Raw genomic sequence first — 22,526 nt, 5'->3', positions numbered from 1 at the left:
TCTGCCACTTCTCAGCCCATTGGCCCAAGTGGTCCAGATCTTCTTGTAATCTGAGGTAACCCTCTTCGCTGTCCACTACACCTCCAATTTTGGTGTCATCTGCAAACTTACTAACTGTACCTCTTATGCTTGCATCCAAATCATTTATGTAAACGACAAAAAGTAGAGGACCCAGTGCTGATCCTTGTGGCACTCCACTGGTCACAGGCTTCCAGTCTGAAAAACAACCCTCCACCACCACCCTCTGTCTTCTACCTTTGAGCCATTTCTTTATCCAAGTGGCTAGTTCTCCCTGTGTATTCTGTGAGATCTAACCTTGCTAATCAGTCTCCCATGGGGAACCTTGTTGAATACCTTACTGAAGTTCATATAGATCACATCTACTGCTCTGCCCTCATCAATCCTCTTTGTTACTTACTTAAGTTTGTGAGACATGATTTCCCATGCACAAAGCCATGTTGACTATCCTGAATCAGTCCTTGCCTTTCCAAATACATGTACATCCTGTCCCTCAGGATTCCCGCCAACAACTTGCCCACCACCGAGGTCAGGCTCACTGGTCTATAGTTCCCTGGCTTGTCTTTACTGTCCTTCTTAAACAGTGGCACCACGTTTGCCAACCTTCAGTCTTCTGGCACCTCACCTTTGACTATCAAGATTAGGATCACTGCCTCTGTTTCACTTTTGGCACCTACTTGGACTTTGCAGCTAGCTTTGTGTCATTCTTCCTGACCTTGCACAGAGTCGGACTGTGCTGCTCGTGCACTGTAATACAAATGTGTTTGATTTTTAAATGAGAAAAACTGTTATTGCTAGTTATATTGTTAGTGATCAAACTATTATGCGTGCATATTGATTGTTAACTCTGAAATGAGAGCTAAGTCTAAATTTATGCTATTAAGCTAAATTAAAGCAATATAAGAAACTTGAAGATGAGAATAAACATACCCAAAGATGCTCAGAATGAGAAAACAGATTTGTTAATATTACAAATTAATGTTGCTCATGAGTGATGTCTTAGAATTTCAGTTGTATTGAAATATTTGCTTCTGGTGTACATTGCTTGAATGCTCCATCTATCTGCACAAAATAGTAATGCTGACTGATTTCTTGTCACAGGGTGCAATTGTGCTTGTGTTGTGGTATGGTGCAAAGCTGGTCTATGATGGAAGGCATGGAAAATCTGGAATCTCTTTTGGAACTCTGGCATGTAAGTGACTGCATGTACTCAGGCTGAGTCCATGCAAATGATAGTTGGTTAAGATAGTTGGACTGTAGTTGTGTGTGATTGATTCCAGAAAAATATGATACATCCATTCCATCCTCTGCTGTGCAGTCTGAAAAACACAATGGAATTTTGACATTTTTTGAGGTTTTCTTGCTGGCTTAATGTAAGATCCAATGGTGACAACAGATGTCTTCCATAAATGGACTTGAGCTTGTATTTGTTTTGATGCTGCCTTTGAAGGCAGAGGTAACAGGAAACAAATTCAAGAAACATTCTAACTATGTTTTATATTCATAAAGCAACATAGGACAAATGTGATATTTCTTGGTGATCAATAGCTTTGCATATCCTTTGCATTCATTCAATGCTGAATTACAATTGTTGCACATTGTGACCCAGGTAGGTAGGTACAATGGAATCTCCATTATCCATACATCCTACCAACTGTAATTTTAATTGGGCCAAGCTTTCCTCTGGGTTGCATCTCAGTCACTTTTAGCAGGAAGTACTATCTCCTATTTGACATAAATCAATCTTGCAGCCCAAGAAGAATTAGATAAATTTTGAATATACTTTTAATTTCTGCACTTTGAGTACTGTTGTACTATATGTAATTTCAGGGCTTGAATATAAAGGTAAATAAGAGCCTATAATAAAAGTTCTACTTTATTAATAAACTTCTTCTGTGCTACAAACATCAGTCGATCCTGTTTCTGCCAGTGCTTTGCAAGAACAATTCGGCTAGTTCCACTCTTCCACCTTATTCCTTCAGCACTGCACTTTTTTTCCTTTTCAGATAATTAACCAGTATCCATTTGAAAGCCACAACTGAAAGCACCTCAAGCACACACTCGGAGTATATTTCAGATGCAAACCATTTGCTGTGCAAAGAGGTTCTTCCTCAAGATGTTGCTTTTGCCAATCAATGTCCTCTGGTTCTTGATTCTTCCCCCAATGGGGAACAGTTTCTTCCTATCTATTGACTACAGTTCCTATATTTATGGGCATCTTTATCAATTTATCTCTCAACCATCTCTTCTCTGAGGAGAACAATACCAGTTTCTCTAAATTGTTTTCAGTGCTAAAATATGACATCTCTAGAGCTATTCTTGTCAATATATTCTGTGCCCTTTCTTATGCCTTCATAAAGTGGATATTAAAAATTGGTCACACTACTACAGTGTGAAAAGTTGCACTGCATCACCCTCCCACGCTTCCCCAATCTCCCCCACCAAAAGCTGTTTTATTAATCACCCTTTTAAATCAAGTTGACCCTAGTGGTATTGTGTACAGGGTGCGCACTAATTGCCTCCACATTTTGTTTTTTTGTTCATGGAATGTGGTAGACCAGCATTTATTGTCCACCCCTAATTACCTTGAGAAGGTGGTGGTGAGCTGTCATCTTGAACTGCTGCAGTCCATGGAGTGCAGGTATACCTGCAGTGCTATTAAGGAGGGTGTTCCATGATCTTGGCCAAGCAACTGTTGGGGAAAGGTGTCAGCCTTGAAGAGAACTTGCAAGTGGGTTATGTTCCCATACATTGTCTGCCCTTGTCTGCAAGCATTTGGTGACAGTGACTCTAAGTTTCAAAGGCATTGTGGAAAAGGATAAGAATTGTGCAGATGTTAAATGTTGAAATTTTGAACCTACTTTAGAGGTCAGTGAACAATTCTACAATGGGGCACTGATGTAATTTACTCCACATTTTAAAGTCACATGTTCTATGCTAATTTTTAAAATTCCAGTATTAATGCGAATATCCATATTTCTAAAGGAAACTGCCAATGCATACTTAGAACACAGCAATTAAGAAAGAAGGATGATGGTTGGTGGTGGTTGTTTTGTAATATGTAAATGGCAGAAAGTGGCTTGATACAAGCAAAGTCGAGAGTGTGGTGCTGGAAAAGCACAGCAGGTCAGGCAGCATCCGAGAAGCAGGAGTATAGACGATGAAGCCAGAAACAACAATTCACCTGCTACTCAGATGTTGCCTGACCTGCTGTGCTTTTCCAGTGCCAGCGCCACACTCTTGACTCTGATCTCCAGCATCTGCAGTCGTCACTTTCTCCTAGTTGATACAAGCAAATGTGTGCATATTTAGGATTACTATGATTCCATTGGATTGTGAGTCATTTTCAATTTGTAAGTTTTTTTTTTAATATGATCAAGTTCTTTTTGATAACCCAGTGACTTTCTGTTAAGTAGCTGTTCATGTTCAATATTTTAAGTGGAACATGCTAAATTCTAACTGGTAATTTTTAAGTACAATTCGCATTGGTTACTATTTGGAAGCTTTCACCACAAATAGTGTAGTGCTAACAAAATCATTGTGGTTAAGGTTTACATTGATGAAAATCCATATTTTTGAAGTCATTGAAAATTAAAGGTTTTTTTTATTGGGCACATATTTAAAGACAATTGACAATATCTGTATTAAGTAAACATTTCTTCTGTTCCAAAGAAGAGTCATTGGACTCGATGTTAACTCTGTTTCTCTTTCTACTGATGCTGCCAGATTGACTGAATGTATTCAGCGCTGTATTTTTACTTTAGTTTTGTAAAGTTATAATGAAAAATTAATTGAATGAAAACCTAATGTGTAATTGAAATATCTATTTGATAAATATTGCATGCAAAATGGCAATAGGCATTTTCAAGCCTTGTGAATAATTGATGTTTATACTTAAACTACCTTTTCAGTGCATCGTTTGATCATAATCTAAAGATTGCAATTTGAAAATTGTAAAGAACTGCTGCAGTAATCATTGAGATGTGACTTTTTATTGAATTGATATCTTCATTCAGAAACTCTCGTGTTGATTTAACCTTATGAAATTAGACATTCTGTTTTTGAGCAGTGACAGTTATTACAGATTTAGTGTAAATACATGCCTTAGAAAGATGAGTGATTTGAATCAAACCTAACCTCAAGTCAAACAGATCAGTTGTCTTGTACAGAAAAAAATGTGATGTTTTGAAGATATGCTATTGAATTTCATCAGTGTGCACTGACCAGGTTTACAAAACTTGAAAACTTGTCAAAGTTAACATAAATGTGTTTCAACTTTAGTTGCTAAAACAAAGATTAGAGTTTTTCTGTTAACTATACTCTTGACTGTTGCAATATTCCAGGCCCTCTGCTAAATTTCATAACACCTTTTCTTAAAGTTATGAAGCAACCTCAAAAACTATTCAGTGCTTTCACCCTTTGTCTTCCTAGTCATAGAGATGTACAGACCCTTCGGTCCAACCCATTCATGATGACCAGATATCCCAACCCAATCTAGTCCCACCTGCCAGCACCCGGCCCATATCCCTCCAAACCCTTCCTATTCATATACCCATCCAAATGCCTGTTAAATGTTGCAATTATACCAGCCTCCACCACATCCTCTGGCAGCTCATTCCATACACATACCACCCTCTGCATGAAATAGTTGCCCCTTAGGTCTCTTTTATATCTTTCCCTTCTCACCCTAAACCCTCTAGTTCTGGACTCCCCGACCCCAGGGAAAAGACTTTGTCTATTTCCCCTATTCATGCCCCTCATAATTTTGTAAACCTCTATAAGGTCACCCCTCAGCCTCTAACGCTCCAGGGAAACTTTCAAGGAGCTATGAACCTGCACTCCAAGGTCTCTTTGTTCAGCAACACTCCCTAAGACCTTACCATTAAGTGTATAAGTCCTGCTAAGATTTGCTTTCCAAAATGCAGCGCGTCACATTTATCTGAATTAAACTCCATCTGCCACTTCTCAGCCCATTGGCCCATCTGGTCCAGATCCTGTTGTCATCTGAGGTAACTCTCTTCGCTGTCCACTACACCTCTAATTTTGGTGTCATCTGCAAACTTACTAAGTGTACTTCTTATGTGACCTGTTTGCTGTATGGAAAGAAACACAAATTAGAATGAGTGACAAAACCACCCTGTCATTAGTAACACTTGCCTGTGCTAAAATGCTCTAGTAATTCAGGAAATATTCATTGAAGTAAGTCATTGTTTCAAGATGTAAATAAATTCAGAAAGCTTGCATAGATACTTAACCTTCAATAGAATGGTTGTCATAATCCTGTGTGCACTTGATGTTCCAATTTTTAATTCCCCTTTCTTTTAGCCATTGTTTAGCTTATCTGAAATCTCCGCCTCCGAACCAGGCAGCTTTCATGGATTCAATCTGACAAAAAAGCTGTATCCTGAAATATTAATTGTTTCTTTCTCCACAGATACCGCCAAAGTTCCTATTTCCAGAATTTTCTGTTTTCAGACTGTATGATTTTGATTTTGTTTCTATCTCCCCTTCCATTTCTTAAAGATTTTGAATGCTTCTGTCTTGTTCCTTAATCTCAAATATAAACTAGTACGATAGATTTCCCAGCTTGAAAGTAGTTGTCCCTCCATTTGTCCATCTTGATCTCAAACCTATAACTAGTCATCGGAGGCAGTTGTGCTGTTTGCTGCTTGAATCATTGAGCTGCATTGATCAAAATGTAAACCATCAGAAACATAAGCTGGGTTGCCAGTAGCCTTACAGGAAAATCATTGCTAGCAGCTGCCATTTGAAACAAGAGTGTATTGCTTATGATCTGAATTTGTTGAACTCCGTGTTCAGTCCAGAAGGCTATATAGTATCTAATCAAAAGATGAGGTGCTGTTTCTCAAGTTTACTTTGATCATCTTGGTGTAAGAAATCATTTCTGACAATTCTGTTATTTGTTTTAATTCTAGATCTATTTTTTATTTCTTTTCTTGTATTTTGACTATTGTCTATGCTTTGAGCCATCATCCCTATTTTGTTATTTAATCTCCCCTGTCTTCCACCCTATCACCAGCATTTGCTTTTGATATATTTCATACATCTGTCCCTAGTCCCAAAACATTAACTGTTTTACTCTCTCTGTCTTCACTGTCTGTTGAGTATTCCTGGAATTTATTTTTATTTAAGATGTCCATTATTTGCAATATTTTGCTTTTATATTAATGGAGAACTCCAGCTCCAAGAATCTTAAGTGTGAATTCAATTCTAAACTGATATGTACAAACAATTTTCTAGTGATATTCATTAATATGGAGTAGCCGTTTCCTTGTGACATAGTTCATATGCAAAACGTGAATGGAGGAGAGTCTGTCTGATTTTTTGTTTTCCTTTTAAATGACACTATCAAGTGGAGTCAGCAATGTCAGCATTTTAAAATAGCACATTTCAACTTCCCTTGGTCATCTAATATATCGTTAGAGTTGTTGCCAATTTCAGCTATAAGGGGGAAACAAAATCCATCTTCTCTTGGCAACATATATAGATTAATAGAGATGTACAGCACGGAAACAGACCCTTTGGACTAACTCATCAATGCTGACCCAATATCCTAACCTAATCTTGACGCATTTGTCAGCACTTGGCCCATATCCCTCCAAACTCTTCCTATTCATTTACCCATCCATTCTGGACTAACCCCACCCCTGGGAAGAGACCTTGTCTGTTTACCCCATCCATGCCCCTCATATTATAAAACTCTGGAAGGTCATCCCTCGGCCTCTGATGCTCCAGGGAAAATCACCCCAGCCTATTCAGCCTCTCGCTACAGGTCAAGCCCTCCAAACCTTGCAACATCCTTGTAAATCTTTTCTGAACCCTTTCAAGTTTCCCAACATCCTTCCGATAGGAGGGAGACCAGAACTGCACGCAATATTCCAAAAGTGGCCTAATCAGTTTTGATTTCGATTCGATTCTCTGCAGATTAGTTTCGATTCCCTACAGTGTGGAAACAGGCCGTTTGGCCCAAGAAGTCCACACCACCCCTCCGAAGAGAAACCCACCCAAACCCATTCCCCTATCCTATATTTACCCGTGAATAACACACCTAACACTGTGGGCAATTTAGCATGGCCAATTCACCTGACCTGCACATCTTTGGATTGTGGGAGGAAACTGGAGCACCCAGAGGAAACCCACGCAGGCACAGGGAGAACGTACAAACTCCACACAGACAGGCAGGAATCGAACCCAGGACCCTTGTGCTGTGAGGCAGCAGTGCCAACTGCTGAGCCACCATACCGCCCATGATCAATGTCCTGTACAGCCGCAACATGGCCTCCCAACACCTGTACTCCATGCTCTGTCCAATTAAAGAAAGCATACCAAACGCCACCTTCACTATCCTATCTACTTGTGTCTCCACTTTCAAGGAATTGAGAACCTGCATTCCAAGGTCTCTTTGTTCAGCAACGCTGTCCAGACCTTACCATTAAGTGTATACCTCCTGCTCCGAATTGCCTTTCCAAAATGCAGCCCCACACATTTATCAATATTAAATGCCATCTGCCACTCCTAAGTGACCGATCTGATCAAGATCCTTTTGTATTCTGAGGTGACCTTTTTCACTGTCCACTTCATCTCCAATTTTGGTGTCATCTACAAACTTACTAACTATACCTCTTATGCTCGCATCCAAATTATTTATATAAATGATGAAAAATAGTGGACCCAGCACTGATCCTTGTGGCACTCCACTGGTCACAGGCCTCCAGTCTGAAAAACAACCATCCACCACCACCCTCTGTCTTCTACTTTGAACCAGTTCTGTATCCAAATGGGCTAGTTCTCCCTGTATTCCATGAGATCTAACCTTGCTAACCAGTCTCCCATGAGAAACCTTGTCAAATGCTTTCCTGAAGTCCACATGAGATCATGTCCACCACTCTGCCCTCATCAATCCTCTTCGTTACTACTTCAAAAAACTTAATCAAGTTTGTGAGACGTTATTTCCCATGCAAAAAGCTTTGTTGACTATCCCTAATCAGTCCTTGCCTTTCTAAATGCATGTAAATCTTGCCCCTCCGGATTCCCTCCAACAACTTGCCCACCACAATGTCATGCTCACTGGTTTACAGTTCCCTGGCTTTTCATGAATTATTTTTAAATTAGGTATGTGTCCCCAGTGCAAGCTACCATTCAAGATGGTGGCCGATAGCCATCTGACCATGCAAAGTTTCATGCAAATACACACATGCCTTTCATGAAAATTTAACATTGAATCCAGAAACAAGTCACGTAACAAACTCAAATAGTGCTTTTCTTTCCCCTTATATTGTAAGAATTAGTTAGGAGTTCAGGATTAGTTAAATTGTAATGAAAAGACTGTAATAAACAATTGCACGTCAGTTGAAGAATGAGTGTTACAGTAACATACTGATGCCATAAGCTTTGGTAAGATTTCTCATTGTCTTAAACAGTTTTATCATAAAATGAAAGTTTTCGTGCCAAATGTTCAAACTAAACAGTCATAAATACAAGTGAAATCACAGGGATTAGATGAGTCCCTCTCTGCAATAGCCTACTATAACAACCACAGAATTAGTCATAAACTGATGGTGATTTTGCAGTTATATATGTGGTTCTTCATCTAGCAAATGTGGTCATTTTAATATGTATTCATGTTCCTACATCAACAAATGCTGTCAGCAATTAGCACATAGCAAGTTCCTAAAATGATCAAACAGGATGAATATCCAGATGGTGCTAGTGCTTTGAGAGGAAAATGGTGAGTCTTCCAAATACAGAGCACTGCTGCTGAACTGGATAGTCGGCAAATACCAAAATCTTCACAATTCATTGCACTTAAACTGAATAACTAAGGTTATTCATTGTACCTTTTAAAAGAAAGCTTAACTGTCATGTTCTTTGACATGGTGTGTTTTATGCACTTGTAAAAATCACAAATCTTTTAACAAACTAAAGAAGAGTCTCTACTACCAAAGGAAAGTTTGGAATCTGAAGGTTTTCTATAGAGAACAGATGAGGATAGCCCTCATCTTAGTGAAGTATAACTTGTACTCCAACAATGGCATATCATTGGTTTTGTAAGTAGAATACAGTTTTTCAGGTATCGATTCACATTTTGATTTGTCTCTATTTAACTCTAATCTTTGCTCAGGAGATACAGGACACTTCTTTCTGAGTTATAATTTTGCATGATTTGTAAATATGTTTGAATTAAATCCTGAAAATGAATGCAGCTATGAATATAATTTTTATTATCAGAAATAGCAAGCTAAAGTACGGTATTAAAAGCATAAGATTTAAATGCTTTGCCAAAGCATTACTCAGTTCAGTCATGTATAGTGGAAGCCAGTTAAATGTAATAACTTGGAAAAACAGTTTTAATTATTTACCTGAAGACTTGGTTATCAGGAATGACTGCCTCACCCAGATCTGACCAAGTGATTTGGGGAAAGTTTAGACTGTCCAAAAATTTACTTAGTCATAGAAATGTACAGCATGGAAAGACCCTTCGGTCCAACCCGTCCATGCCGACCAGATATCCCAACCCCAATCTAGTCCCACCTGCCATACTCCCCAACCCCAGAGAAAAGACTTTGTCTATTTATCCTATCCATGCCCCTCATAATTTTGTAAACCTCTCTATAAGGTCACCCCTCAGCCTCCAATGTTCCAGGAAAAACAGCCCCAGCCTGTTCAACCTCTCCCTGAAGCTCAAATCCTCCAACCCTGGCAACATCCTTGTAAATCTTTTCTGAACCCTTTCAAGTTTCACAACATCTTTCCAATAGGAAGGAGACCAGAATTGCACGCAATATTCCAACAGTGGCCTAACCAATGTCCTGTAAGGATATTTGCTCCATAAACTAGAATTCGGCAGCTGAGAAACAAAGTATAATCAGCATGAAGAATAATACTGGTGTGTCGATTATTTTGATCTTAGTTTGTAAGTAATTTTGAAATCTGTTTTTCTAGTATAAGCAAATCTCTTATTGCATAATGGTTATGTTTCATTTACCCACATGTGAAGTAATTGCAGGAATTGTCAGTGCTTATTTTCAATTATAATCTTGCCATGTACCAAAACATTGCAATTTGGGGATCTTTGAACATTATTTATTAGCTGCCACTTTTGAAGCATTTTGAACTCCTTTAGTTTTAACTTCATTGTATATATTTTCAGTCTAATGCATTGAGCACAGATTGCATTATTTTCGTGAAGCGCCAACCCCTCAATCATTAAGATCATTTAAAATCTCAACATATTTCAATACATTTTTTATATGAAATTAAATAAATAGTATTGGTTTAAACGGGAGGAATGTTCAGAGTACAGTGTAACCTAGAATGTCACCATAATGTGGGGATCTTACTGGAAATAATGGTTATTAATTGATCAAGATTCTCAAATTATGCTTCTGGTTGCAAATCTCAATTTTGAATGTGTAGCTTCCTACTACAATATCTGCATCAATCTGGTCCATCAAACCTCTATCCCTCTGTCCGTGTGGGTTAAATCAGTTGGTACTGGAGCAGTTGATTTATTGACACAAAAATTCCCAATTAATCCTTCCTGAAATTGTAGCTGCTTCAGAACTAAGAGCATCAACCACAAGTGCTCGCCTCACCAACAAAATTCATCATAACTACAGAGTCACATTAAAGGTACCAGTCACTCACCAAAAATCATTGTTGACTCATTGCAGCAGTTAACTGCCCAGTCAATGAAAATGTCTGCTCACTGTCAAGGTTGCAAACTAATGGGAGATGGATAAATTTTATGTTAGTTTCTTTGATGTTAACTGATGCAAACATTTGGACACTTTTAATGAATGAGTAGGAAAGTTTTGAGGGATATGGGCCAAATGCTGGCAAATCTGACTACGTCAGTTTGTGATGTCTAGTTGGTGCAGACTAGTTGGACCAAGGGGTCAATTTCCAATGCTGTCTGATTCTGTGACTGTATAACTAACCTTTTTGGTGTTTTTCCAATTTTGGTTGGAGATGGTTTTTCATTTTGGGTGGGGGAGGTTTCAAAGTATATGTTCGATGACTTAATATTCTGTTTAGTAAGGAAACCATTTCCACTTTCTAATATTAACTTTTAAAATCCTATCAAAGACAAGGGAATAATTTTGCAAGTGTTGAATGTCTGAAAATAATAAATTAACTAATCATTTAATCTAAGTTACTAAACTAGCTGGAGGAGTAAAAATGTATGGTGAGACTTTGTATTCAAAGACAAACTTCATTTGCTCTTCTGTTTCACGTAAAGCAAATTATAATTTTCTTCTGTTTTTACAATAGCCTTTATGGTATATTCCATTAATGTTGCAATGGCATTTGGAATGTTAGCGTCTCTTTACGGTGACTTCATGCAAGCTGTTGGAGCGTCTATCCGTATTTTTGAGCTCTTGGATCGTAAGCCAAAAATTCCCCATGTGGGTGGGAATCGTTTTGCTTCTCTTGAAGGCAGTAAGTAGGTTTTTATATATTCAACCTCGTTCAGCTTCTCCAAAAGTTTCAAATGCTCTTAAATAATTAATATCAATGAAAAATTTTGCAAGGGACAAACTCATGATATTTTGTATTTGGGAAAATCCCTGGTAAAATGAGGTTACCTCTGTGTAAGGCCATTGGCTTGAGAAGTTTTGATGGTTCATTTCACTATTCCAGGGAATGAAAAGTAAGGACTCATTCCTCACCCTGCACCCCACCCCCCCCACCCTCAACTTTTCAAAGCCATTGTTTTAAATTGCCAAATTTCATGTTATAAAAACAGAATGACACTCATTCATTTCTCATAATACTCATAGTATTAATAAATGAGTAGAATTGTTAACTGAAACCTTCCAAAATACACTCCCATCTCAGATTCCGATAAATGCAAGATAAAACAGAATTTGACTTTGTCACAGTAAACTTATGACCAGTTCAGGAGTTATTGAATGAAGGAAAAATTCCTTTATTTCTTTGTTCAACTGAGAAGCTTGTTTATATCTTGGCTTTCATGGCTATGTCATTGCCCTGGCACAAAAAAGACTCTTGTAGAATATCAAAAATGTAAATTTTAAGAAAGGGGAATGAAAATATTTGAAATTTCCATTGCTACCTTTATGATAAAGTAATTTTCTTACTTCAGGACTTGAGTTCCAGAAAGTGAGCTTTGCATACCCAACAAGGCAGGCATCCCAAGTTTTGAAGGTTAGTATTTTTTAATAAATATCCAACTACAGGATAACCGTTCCAGAGCTAACAGGATTGCAGAGGAGGATTTTTTCCCCAGTGACAGGAAGGTAAAAATTCTAAAAGGAGAAACACGCCCACTTTTTTTTTAAAAACTGAGGCATGTAACTTTGGTGCTGGGTTGGGGGTGGAGGAAATTCGGAGGTCAGTGGTTATTCATCTTCAAATGAGTCTGCATGCCTCCATTTTTGTTCACTTAGAGTCATAGAGATGTACAGCACGGAAACAGACCCTTCAGTCCAACCCATTCATGCCGACCAAATAACCCACCCCAACCTATCCCACCTGGCCCATATCCCTCCAAACACTTCCTATTCATATACCCATCCAGATGCCTTTTAAATGGTGCAAATGTACTAGCGTGCACCGCTTCCTCTGGCAGCCCATTCCCCACACGCACCTCTCTCTGCATGAAAACGTTGTCCCTTAAGTCTCTTATATATTTCTCCCTCTCATCCTAAACCTATGCCCTCTAGTTCTGGATTCCCCCAGCCAGGGAAAAGACCTTGTCTATTTACCCTATCCATGCCCCTGATGATTTTATAAACCTCTATAAGGTTACCCCTAAGCCTCTGACGCTCCAGGAAAAACAGCCCCAGCCTATTCCTATAGATCAAATCCTCCAACCCTGGCAACATCCTTGTAAATCTTTTCTGAACCCTTTGAAATCTCGCAACATCTTTCCGATAGGAAGAGGACCAGAATTACATGCAATATTCCAAAGTAGCCTAACCAATGTCCTGTACAGCTGCAACATGACCTCCCAACACCTATACTCAATTTTCTGACCAATAATGAAAGCATACCAAACACCACCTTCACTATTCTATCTACCTGCGACTCCATTTTCAGGAAATATGAACCAGCATTCCAAGGTCTCTTTGTTCAGCAACACTCCCTAGGACCTTACCATTAAGTGTATAAGTCCTGCTAAGATTTGCTTTCCCAAAATGCAGCACCTGATACTTAGCTAAATTAAACTCCCATCTGCCACTTCTCAGCCCATTGGCCCATCTGATCAAGATTCCATTGTAATGTGAGGTAACCTTCTTTTCTGTCCACAACACCTCTCATTTTGGTGTCATCTGCAAAGTTACTGATTATACCTCCTATGTTCATATCCAAATCATTTATGTAAATGATGAAAGGTAGTGTACCCAGCACCAAACCTTGTGGCACTCCACTGGTCATAGGCCTCCAGTCTGAAAAACAATCCTCCATCGCCACTCTGTTTCTACCTTTTGAGCCAGTTCTGTATCCAAATGGCTGGTTCTCCCTGAATTCTATGAGATCTAACGTTACCATCCAGTATCCCATGGGGAATCTTGTTGCACGCCTTACATATAGATCACGTCTACCACTCTGCACTGATCAATCCTCTTTGTTACTCCTTCAAAAAGCTCCATCAAGCTTGTGAGATATGATTTCCCACGCACAAAGCCATGCTGACTATCCCTAATCAGTCATTGTCTTTCCAAATACATGTACCTCCTGTCCCTCAGAATTCCCTCCATACACTTGCTCATCACTGACATCGGGCTCACCGGTACATAGTTCCCTGGCTTGTCCTTATCATCCTTCTTAAATAGTGACACCATGTTTGCCAACCTCCAGTCTTCCGGCACCTCACCTGTGACTATCGTTGATTCAAGTATCTCAGCAAGAGGCCCAGCAATCACTTCTCTAGCTTCCCACAGAGTTCTTGGGTACACCTGATCAGGTCCTGGGGACTTATCCTTTTAACCGTTTCAAGACATCCAGCACTTCCTCCTCTGTAATCTGGGCATTTTGCAAGATGTCACCCTCGATATCCACTCATTCTATATCTTCTATGTCCTTCTCCACAGTAAATACTGATGCAAAATACTTGTTTAGTATCTCCCCCAGATCCTGCGGCTCCACACAAATGCTGCCTTGCTGATCTTTGAGGGGCCCTCTTCTCTCCCTAATTACTCTTTTGTCCTTAATGTATTTGTAAAAACCCTTTGGATTCTCCTTCACTCTATTTGCCAAAAGTGTCTCATGTCCCCTTTTTGCCTCTTGATTTCCCTCATAAGTATATTCCTCCTGCCTTTATACTCTCCTAAGGATTCACTCAATCTATCCTGTCTGTACCTGACATATGCTTCCTTCTTTTTCTTAACCAAGCCCTCAATTTCTCTTGTCATCCGGCATTCCCTACACCAACCAGCCTTTCCTTTCACCCTAACTAGGATATACTTTCTCTGGACTCTCATCTCATTTCTGAAAGCTTCCCGTTTTCCAGCTATCCCTCTACCTGTGAACATCTGCCCCAATCAGCTTTTGAGAGTTCATGTATGATACCATCAAAATTGGCCTTTCTCCAATTTAGAACTTCAATTATTAGATTTGATCTATCCTTTTCCATCACTATTTTAAAACTAATAGAATTATGGTCGCTGGCCCCAAAGTGCCCCCCCCCCCCCCCCCCCCCCACTGACATGCCAGTCACCTGCCCTGCTTTATTTCCCAAGAGTAGGTCAAGTTTTGCACCTTCTCTACATCCACATACTGAATGAGAAATTTATTTGTACACACTTAACAAATTCCTCTTCAGGGTTGTAGGTTTGCTCGCTGAGCTGTAGGTTTGATATCCATACGTTTCATTACCTGGCTAAGGAACATCATCAGTGGCGACCTCCAAATGAAGTGAAGCTGTTGTTTCCTCCTTTCTATTTATATGTTTGTCCTGGATGGGGTTCCTGAGGTTTGTGGTGATGTCACTTCCTGTTCGTTTTCTGAGGGGTTGATAGATGGTATCTAGATCTGTGTTTGTTAATGGCGTTGTGGTTGGAGTGCTAGGCCTCTAGGAATTCTCTGGCATGTCTTTGCTTAGCCTGTCCCAGGATAAATGTGTTGTCCCAGTCGAAATGGTGTTTTGGTTTCCTCCGTATGTAGGGCTACAAGGGAGAGAGGGTCGTGTCTTTTTGTGGCTAGCTGGTGTTCGTGTATCCTGGTGGCTAACTTTCTTCCTGTTTGTCCTACATAGTGTTTGTGGCAGTCCTTGCATGGAATTTTATAGACGGCGTTGGTTTTGTCCATGGGTTATACTGGGTCTTTTAGGTTTGAGAGTGTTGGTGGGTTTGTATGGGACAGCACATCTATCCTGCGACAGGCTAAGCAAAGACATGCCAGAGAATTCCTAGAGGCCTGGCACTCCAACCACAACGCCATTAACAAACACACAGATCTAGATACCATCTATCAACCCCTCAGAAAATGAACAGGAAATGACATCACCACAAACCCCAGGAACCCCATCCAGGACAAACCTTTCAATAGAAAGCAGGAGACAACAGCTTTGCTTCACTTGGAGGTCGCCACTGATGATACCTAGCCAGGTAATGAAACGTCTGGATATCAAACCTACAGCTCAGCGAGCAAACCTACACCCTAAACCTCAACCTGAGCTACAAACCTTGCAAATTCCCCTTCATCTAAACTCTTAACATTATGGCAGTCCCAGTCTCTGTTTGGAAAGTTAAAATCCCCTACCATAACCACCCTATTCTTCTTACAGATAACCTGAGATCTCCTTACAAATTTGTTTCTCAATTTCCCTCTGACTATTAGGGGGTCTATAATGGAATCCCAATAAAGTGACCCTCCCTTTCTTATTTCTCAGTTCCACCCAAATAACTTCCCTGGATGTGTTTCCAGGAATATCCTTCCTCAGTACAGCTGTAATGCTATCCATTATCAAAAACGCCACTCCCCCATCTCTCTTGCCTCCCTTTCTGTCGTTCCTGTAGCATTTGTATCCTGAAACATTAAGCTGCCAGTCCTGTCCGTTCCTGAGTCACGTTTCAGTGGTTGCTGTGATATCCCAGTCCCATCCCTGAGTTCATCTGCCTTCCCTGTTAGGCCTCTTGTATTTAAATAAATGCAGTTTAATTTATCAGTCCTACCTTGTTCTCTGCTCTCTTCCTGCCTGCCATGACTGATTGACTTGCTTCCTTTCTCAACTTAACCAGTCTCAGATTGATTTCCTTGCTTCACTTTCTCCCTGGGTTACACAGACACACACCCCTTACTAGTTTAAATCCTCCCAAGCAACTCTAACGAATCTCCCTGCCCAGTATATTAATTCCTCCTCCAAATCAGGTGCAATCCGTCCTCCTTGTACATGTCACTTCTATCCCAGAAGAGATTCTGATGATCCAAAAATGTGAATCCTTCTCCCATATACTAGCTCCTCAGCCATGCATGCATTTGCTCTATCCTCCTATTCCTACCCTCAATAGCTCGTAGCACCAAGAGTCATCCAGATACTACCAGTTTGAGGACCTCCTTTTTAAATTCCTGCTTAACTCTCTGTTATCCCTTCAGAATCTCATCCTTTTCTCTTCCTAAATTGCTGTTTCCTATATGTACAATGACCTCCTTTTCCCCCCTTGAGAACATTCTGTACCCTCTGAGTTATCCTTGATCCTGGCACCAGGGAGGAGAAAGTGAGGTCTGCAGATGCTGGAGATCAGAGCTGGAAATGTGTTGCTGGAAAAGCGCAGCAGGTCAGGCAGCATCCAGGGAACAGGAGAATCGACGTTTCGGGCATAAGCCCTTCTTCAGGAAGGCACCAGGCACCAGGGCTCCCTGGCACCAGGGAGGCAACACACCCTTTTGTTTTTTTTTGCTGCAGGCTACAGAAACGTCTGTGCGCCTCGGACTGGAGAGTCCCCTAACACAATCGATTTGTTGGAACCCAACATACCCCTTGTTGCATTAGAGCCAGCCTCAATACCAGAAACATGGCTGTTTGTCCTGCATTCCCCTAATAATCCATCACCCCCTACATTTTCCAAACGGCATACTTGTTTGAAATGGGGATGGCTACAGAAGACTCCTGCACTATCTGCCTACCTCTCTTACCTTTCCTGGAGTTAACCCATCTATGTGACTATATCTGCAACCTTTCTCCCTTCCTATAACTCCATCAGACCCTCTAGCTGTTGTAAATTCCTCATTGCCTCTAACTGTCAGTCCAACCGATCCATTCGATCTGATTAGATTCTCAACCAATGGCGTTTATGCCAGATATAATCCTCAGTAGCATGTAAACTCTTCCCTAAACTCCCACATCCGACTTAAAAATTGTTAATACATGGCAGTTTGGAATCCTACTTTTCAGTGAAGATAAGAAAGTATCCTAATTGTAGTTGTGGGCTGGCAGGAATTTCAGTGCGACCCTGCCTCATGCAGCTTACCTTCACAGGTTGGGACTCCTACAATTGGCTGACTGTCAAACTGACTCTTCCCTCCAAACCAACCATGAAGTATAATTCACTGGCATTCCCTCTTCCACTTTGCAAAACCTCCAAAATTTCCAACATAACTGTCATCTGCTCTCCAGTCTTTGGGAATTGTTGGATTCCTGTCTGTCTCAGTTTCTTAACTTAACATATCCACATCTTTTTTTCCCTCAATCTCCTTCCATCACCCCACTGAAATCTCTCCTTTGTTATTCTGACTCAGCACTACCCTTGTGTGGCATCAGAAAATTTTGTATATATGCACTTACTGATGCCACACTTCTAAGTATTTGCTCTGAGTAGCAGTAAAACGCAGGATGTAACTTCAGTTAAATGGCCAACGGGAAGGAAATAAGGTAGTCCTTTAGTTCCATTTTAACAGATTTCGGTTGAGTGTCTATAGTTTTGAAGGGAACATTTCAGTGCAAAGAATGATCATTTCACTTTTTTTTTGATCAAGTCTGTTACATTTGACCTTTGGATGTAGTTGACTATTGGAAGCTGGTATTGTGATGCCTATTCCTAGTTGCCCTGAAGCTAACAAGACTCAACTATTGTGAATGACTGGGGCCATATCTCAGTCAGCCTGGATAGGTTTTCCTTTCTGAAAAACATAATAAGTTAGTGCTTTTTCTGGTAATTTTCTGGGGTGTGTTATAGATTGCTAGGTTATTTTAAAGTATACTGCCGTTTGATTTGAACTCTGATCTCTGATGTTTGAAGAAGCTTTCAGATTACTTAATGCTCAGCAAATACTTTAGTTCTCTGATCCATAGCTTATGTGATACTATACAAGTGAAACACATGCCCAACCCCTTGCATGAGATTTAATAACTATTTCCTAGTGAAAAGCATTATGAAGTGTTTTTATTTCAGTTAAATTCATGTCTTGTATTTTTTTTTGTAGCCACGTGTGAGTAATGTATTGGAAGGTTACACTGAGAGCCACCTGTCATATTTGTTTGGACATCTGATGAACTCTTTGTACTTACTGCAAGTGACTAAGAATTTTATTCCTATCATTCTAACTGTCTCGGTGATCATCAGAAACGTTGTCTTTATAGGAAGTAACCTTTGCTGTTGAACCAGGTCACATGGTCGCATTGGTTGGCCCATCAGGTGGAGGAAAATCAACAATCGTTAATCTAATTGAGAGATTTTATGATCCAGATTCTGGAAGAATATTACTTGGTATGACCTTTCTTTAATGATATTGCTTATCAGAAAAATGAACATTATTCAAATGTAATGTTCTTGTCATAAACCATTAAAATCAGTTTGAATCTAATTCTTTGTTAAGAGACATGTTGAACACTAGTAGAACATTTAAATACTCTTTAAGGTTGAGCATTCTTGCTATGGATCTGCAGGCTTCAAGAGTGCACTTAGCTACCAGAATTTTTCTAGCTTTCCATTTTTTATACAAAACATAGATGAGTTATACATAGTAGGCCATGTTTCAGCCAAGAAAGCCATATTTTAGAGCATTGTCAGCCTGACCACTTAATCGCTAATTTTCAGCAAACTGTAGTTGATTAGAATACAGGGGGAGGCGATTGGCAGTATTATCATTGGACTGTTAATCCAGAGACCCAGGTAAACTTTTGGGGACCTGATTTCAAACCCTGTCATGGCACATGGTGGAATTTGAATTCATTTTAAAAACTCTGAAATTAAGAGTCTAATCATGACCATGTTGATTGTTGGAAAAAGCCAGCTGGTTCACTAATGTCCTTTGGAGAAGGAAATTCCATCCTTACATGTGACTCCACATCCACAGCAATGTGGTTGACTCTCAACTGCTTTCTGGGCAGTTAGGGTTAGGCAGTAAATGTTGGCCTTGCCAGTGACACACTCATCCCACTGCGTTTTTCAAAAAGAATTAGAATGTGCTGTCAAGAACAAAGCAATGTTTCAAAAGGTACATGGCCTGAGACCTTCATCTCTTGGGAGATGAAGCTAAGTACACCCCAGACCTCTGTCCTTATTTTAAAGTGTAGTTGGTCCCCCGTTATTAAGAAGCAAAGCTGCTGTCCACTTAATTTGTATTCCACATAGAAATATACAAACAAAAAACTGAGAGTTTGAATCCCTTTTCTGTTCACAGTGCAACTTCAAGTCAAATCTTAAAGTTCATTTTCTACAGTAAATTGAAAAAGAGTCATATAGTTACACAAAAATCAGTCTATTGCAAATAGTACAAGTTAAGTGGCAAATGTAATTAAATCATCCTCTGCAGTTAACTTTTTATATGCTTACAAGTACTTATGTAACTTGCAAATACTCGTTACCTTACTTCTAACATTGCCACTGGTTTAAGAATAATTCCAAGATTTTATTAATGTGTGCACATAAGATTCCTGTTGATACAATAAACCAATTCATTCTGTAACCATGTAACAGGGTGATTGCAGTTGGATTCATTCAGCAAATTTTTTAAATTCTTAGTACTTTTAATGGGAGGAGCTATTGTAATGGAATTTTCCTCCTGTCTACAGTGGCGCTGCACAAAATGCCCAGGAAATCAGAACTAAATGATAGGAGCCCGACCGTACATAAAGAGGCCATTCAGCCCATTGAGTCCACACCCATCCTCCGAAGAGCATCCCATCTAGACCCAGTCCTCCTCTTTATTTCCATAATCTTGCATTTATCATGGCTGATCCACCTAGCCTGTGCATCTCTGCACACTACAGGGGTCAATTTAGCACGGTGAATCTATCTGACCTGCACATCTTTGGACTGTGGGAGGAAACCCACACACACACTGGGAGAATGTGCAAACTTTACACAGACAAGGACCCAAGGCTGGAACTGAATCCAGATCTTTGACACTGTGACACAGCAGTGCTAACTATTGTGTCACAACACTGCTCTGGTTCCATAAGTAATGCCAATTTTTCTCAGACTTTCGTATTTTAAATCAGACCACATGATGTACGTAGGCCAGTACAGTTGTATAGAACTCCAGGAAGTACTGGACTAATCTATACAGAGATTAGTATTTCTTGAATGGTTTAAATTGTACATCAAAGCCAAGAAATGTAATACTGGTTCTTTCCAACATTTTTTTTTGTAAGTTAAGCTTTCATTCCTCTGCAAATTGACCACTATTCTGTGGGCAGCATGATGTTATGGTATTCTTTTTCAAAACTGCTTCATTTAGCCTTTAACAGACTAGCTGAGTGTGTTTAAAGGTTAACGAGAAGATTGTCTGTGAAATAAATTCAAATTACCTTTGTAAAATTCAATATGTGATTAGTTGAGAAATGTCTCACCTATTCAAACATCAGTTTGTTGATGTTATTTCTCTAATTTCTCCCCTGTATGTGCTTGCACGTGATCTTACTTAAATTTATGGAACCAAGAAAAGTTGGGAATGTAAAGTTAACAAAATACTGATGAGGTTTTATTGAAAACATCTCTGTTTGCGGCTGTGCTGATTTTAAATATACTGCCCTCCAGAGCCCCTTCTTATGTTGTATAACCTTAATTCCCTAGTCAGTCTCTCAACCTAACACCCAGGGTTACTGCACAACTTAATTTACTGTTCACTTAGTAATTACATCGTAGCAATGCTGTTTCTGATTCATGGGGGAAAAATGCAATTTCTCCCAATTTGCGTTGAGTTTTAAAATGATCTGAAGTACTCTTACAATTTCAAAAGGTATTTTACAATTGTGAGGTTTCTGTTGTCACGTTTCAAATCTGAAGTACTGCTATTCAAAAAGAAAGCAACACTTTATTTTCACTATTTCATTGTAACGTATTTTTCTTGTAAAATTACAATGATAGTAAAAGAATGCCTTTTACATGTCACATGTCAAAACGGAGAATCAGTAAGCATTTTAAAGATTGGACATACCAATTTGGCATAAAGTTATGCTGTGGCTAACAGTAGAAGGCCATTTTGTTTGGAGTTTGTGGATGTGTGGTCGAGAATGTCGAGCATTGGTGTTGGGCAAAAGTTTAGGTCATTTTCTTTCAAATCTTTTATTTTAATGAATGTCAATGAATCAGAACATGTTCTCATTTTCATAATGATACATCTATTTTCTAAATTTATAAAATGAATTTTTGAAAAATACATGAAGATGAGCGGCATAGATTAGATAGCCAGAGACTTTTCCCAGCGTGGGAAATAATTTTAAGGTGATTGGAGGAAGGTTTAGGGGAGATATTAGAGGTACTAACACTAACAGTGGTAGCAGAGTCAGATACATAAGGGACATTTAAACGACTCTTGGATAGGCATATGGATGATCGTAAAATGAAGAGTATGTAGGTTTATTTGATCTTCGAGTAAGATAAAAGGTTGGCTCAACATAGAGGGCCAAAGGGCCTGTACTCTTCTATGTTCTATATACAGGTTGATCTGCTATAATGTGCTTTTCATTAACGCATATTCACTGTAACATGATTAATGAACTGGGGACACTTTCTAAAGCGCTAACTTTTAAAACATTGGCTGTAACGTGATTACGTCGTCAACACTTTAAGCGCTATTTCTAAAGCCCAATTTTTCTATAATGTGAGATTGCACAAGAATGCATCTGTTGGATCATAGAAGAATTACTTGTAGTTTTAAACTATATTAAAATAGTCTCTTCGGCACTTGTAACTGCCTGTAAACAGAACAAGATTCTTACATTGGAATCTTTCATTAAATCTCATGCCAATATTAATGAAAGCGCTACATGCTCTGCAGATTGGGCAAGGGATTTGGGATGTTTTCTTAGCTTTTCATGTGTTTCTTTTAACCGCTAGGCTGGTTTCAATTAGATGTTCTATCAGCACAGAGTTGACAAATATCCTTGAGTTTTGGTGATCTATGGTGAATTCTCCCTCTTGGCAGACAAGCGAGGTTACCTGATTGGTAGAACAGGGTAATAGTTCTGCTCAGATGTGATTTTGTTTTCTCTCTCTTGGCACAATTCCCCACATCACTGATGCTTGCATAAGACATCACTAAATTTGAAGCACAATTATTTTTACTACATTTGG

At 39.4% G+C, this 22,526-nt stretch overlaps 1 protein-coding gene across 3 annotated transcripts in view; it reads left to right on the top strand.

The window, feature by feature from the left end:
• Positions 1-22,526, top strand: part of LOC122562633 (ABC transporter B family member 1-like) — a 174,603-nt gene that overhangs the window by 62,941 nt on the left and 89,136 nt on the right. For all 3 annotated transcript variants that reach the window (XM_043715648.1, XM_043715646.1, XM_043715645.1), the window contains 4 exons: positions 1,120-1,210; positions 11,314-11,481; positions 12,149-12,210; positions 18,587-18,713. In XM_043715648.1, coding sequence (XP_043571583.1) covers positions 1,120-1,210; positions 11,314-11,481; positions 12,149-12,210; positions 18,587-18,713 — 448 coding nt within the window. The remainder of the gene's footprint in view (positions 1-1,119; positions 1,211-11,313; positions 11,482-12,148; positions 12,211-18,586; positions 18,714-22,526) is intronic.

Source organism: Chiloscyllium plagiosum, chromosome 25 (genome assembly GCF_004010195.1).
Source record: "Chiloscyllium plagiosum isolate BGI_BamShark_2017 chromosome 25, ASM401019v2, whole genome shotgun sequence".
Taxonomy (NCBI): Eukaryota; Metazoa; Chordata; class Chondrichthyes; order Orectolobiformes; family Hemiscylliidae; genus Chiloscyllium; species Chiloscyllium plagiosum.
This window is presented reverse-complemented; position numbering and strand designations above follow the sequence as displayed.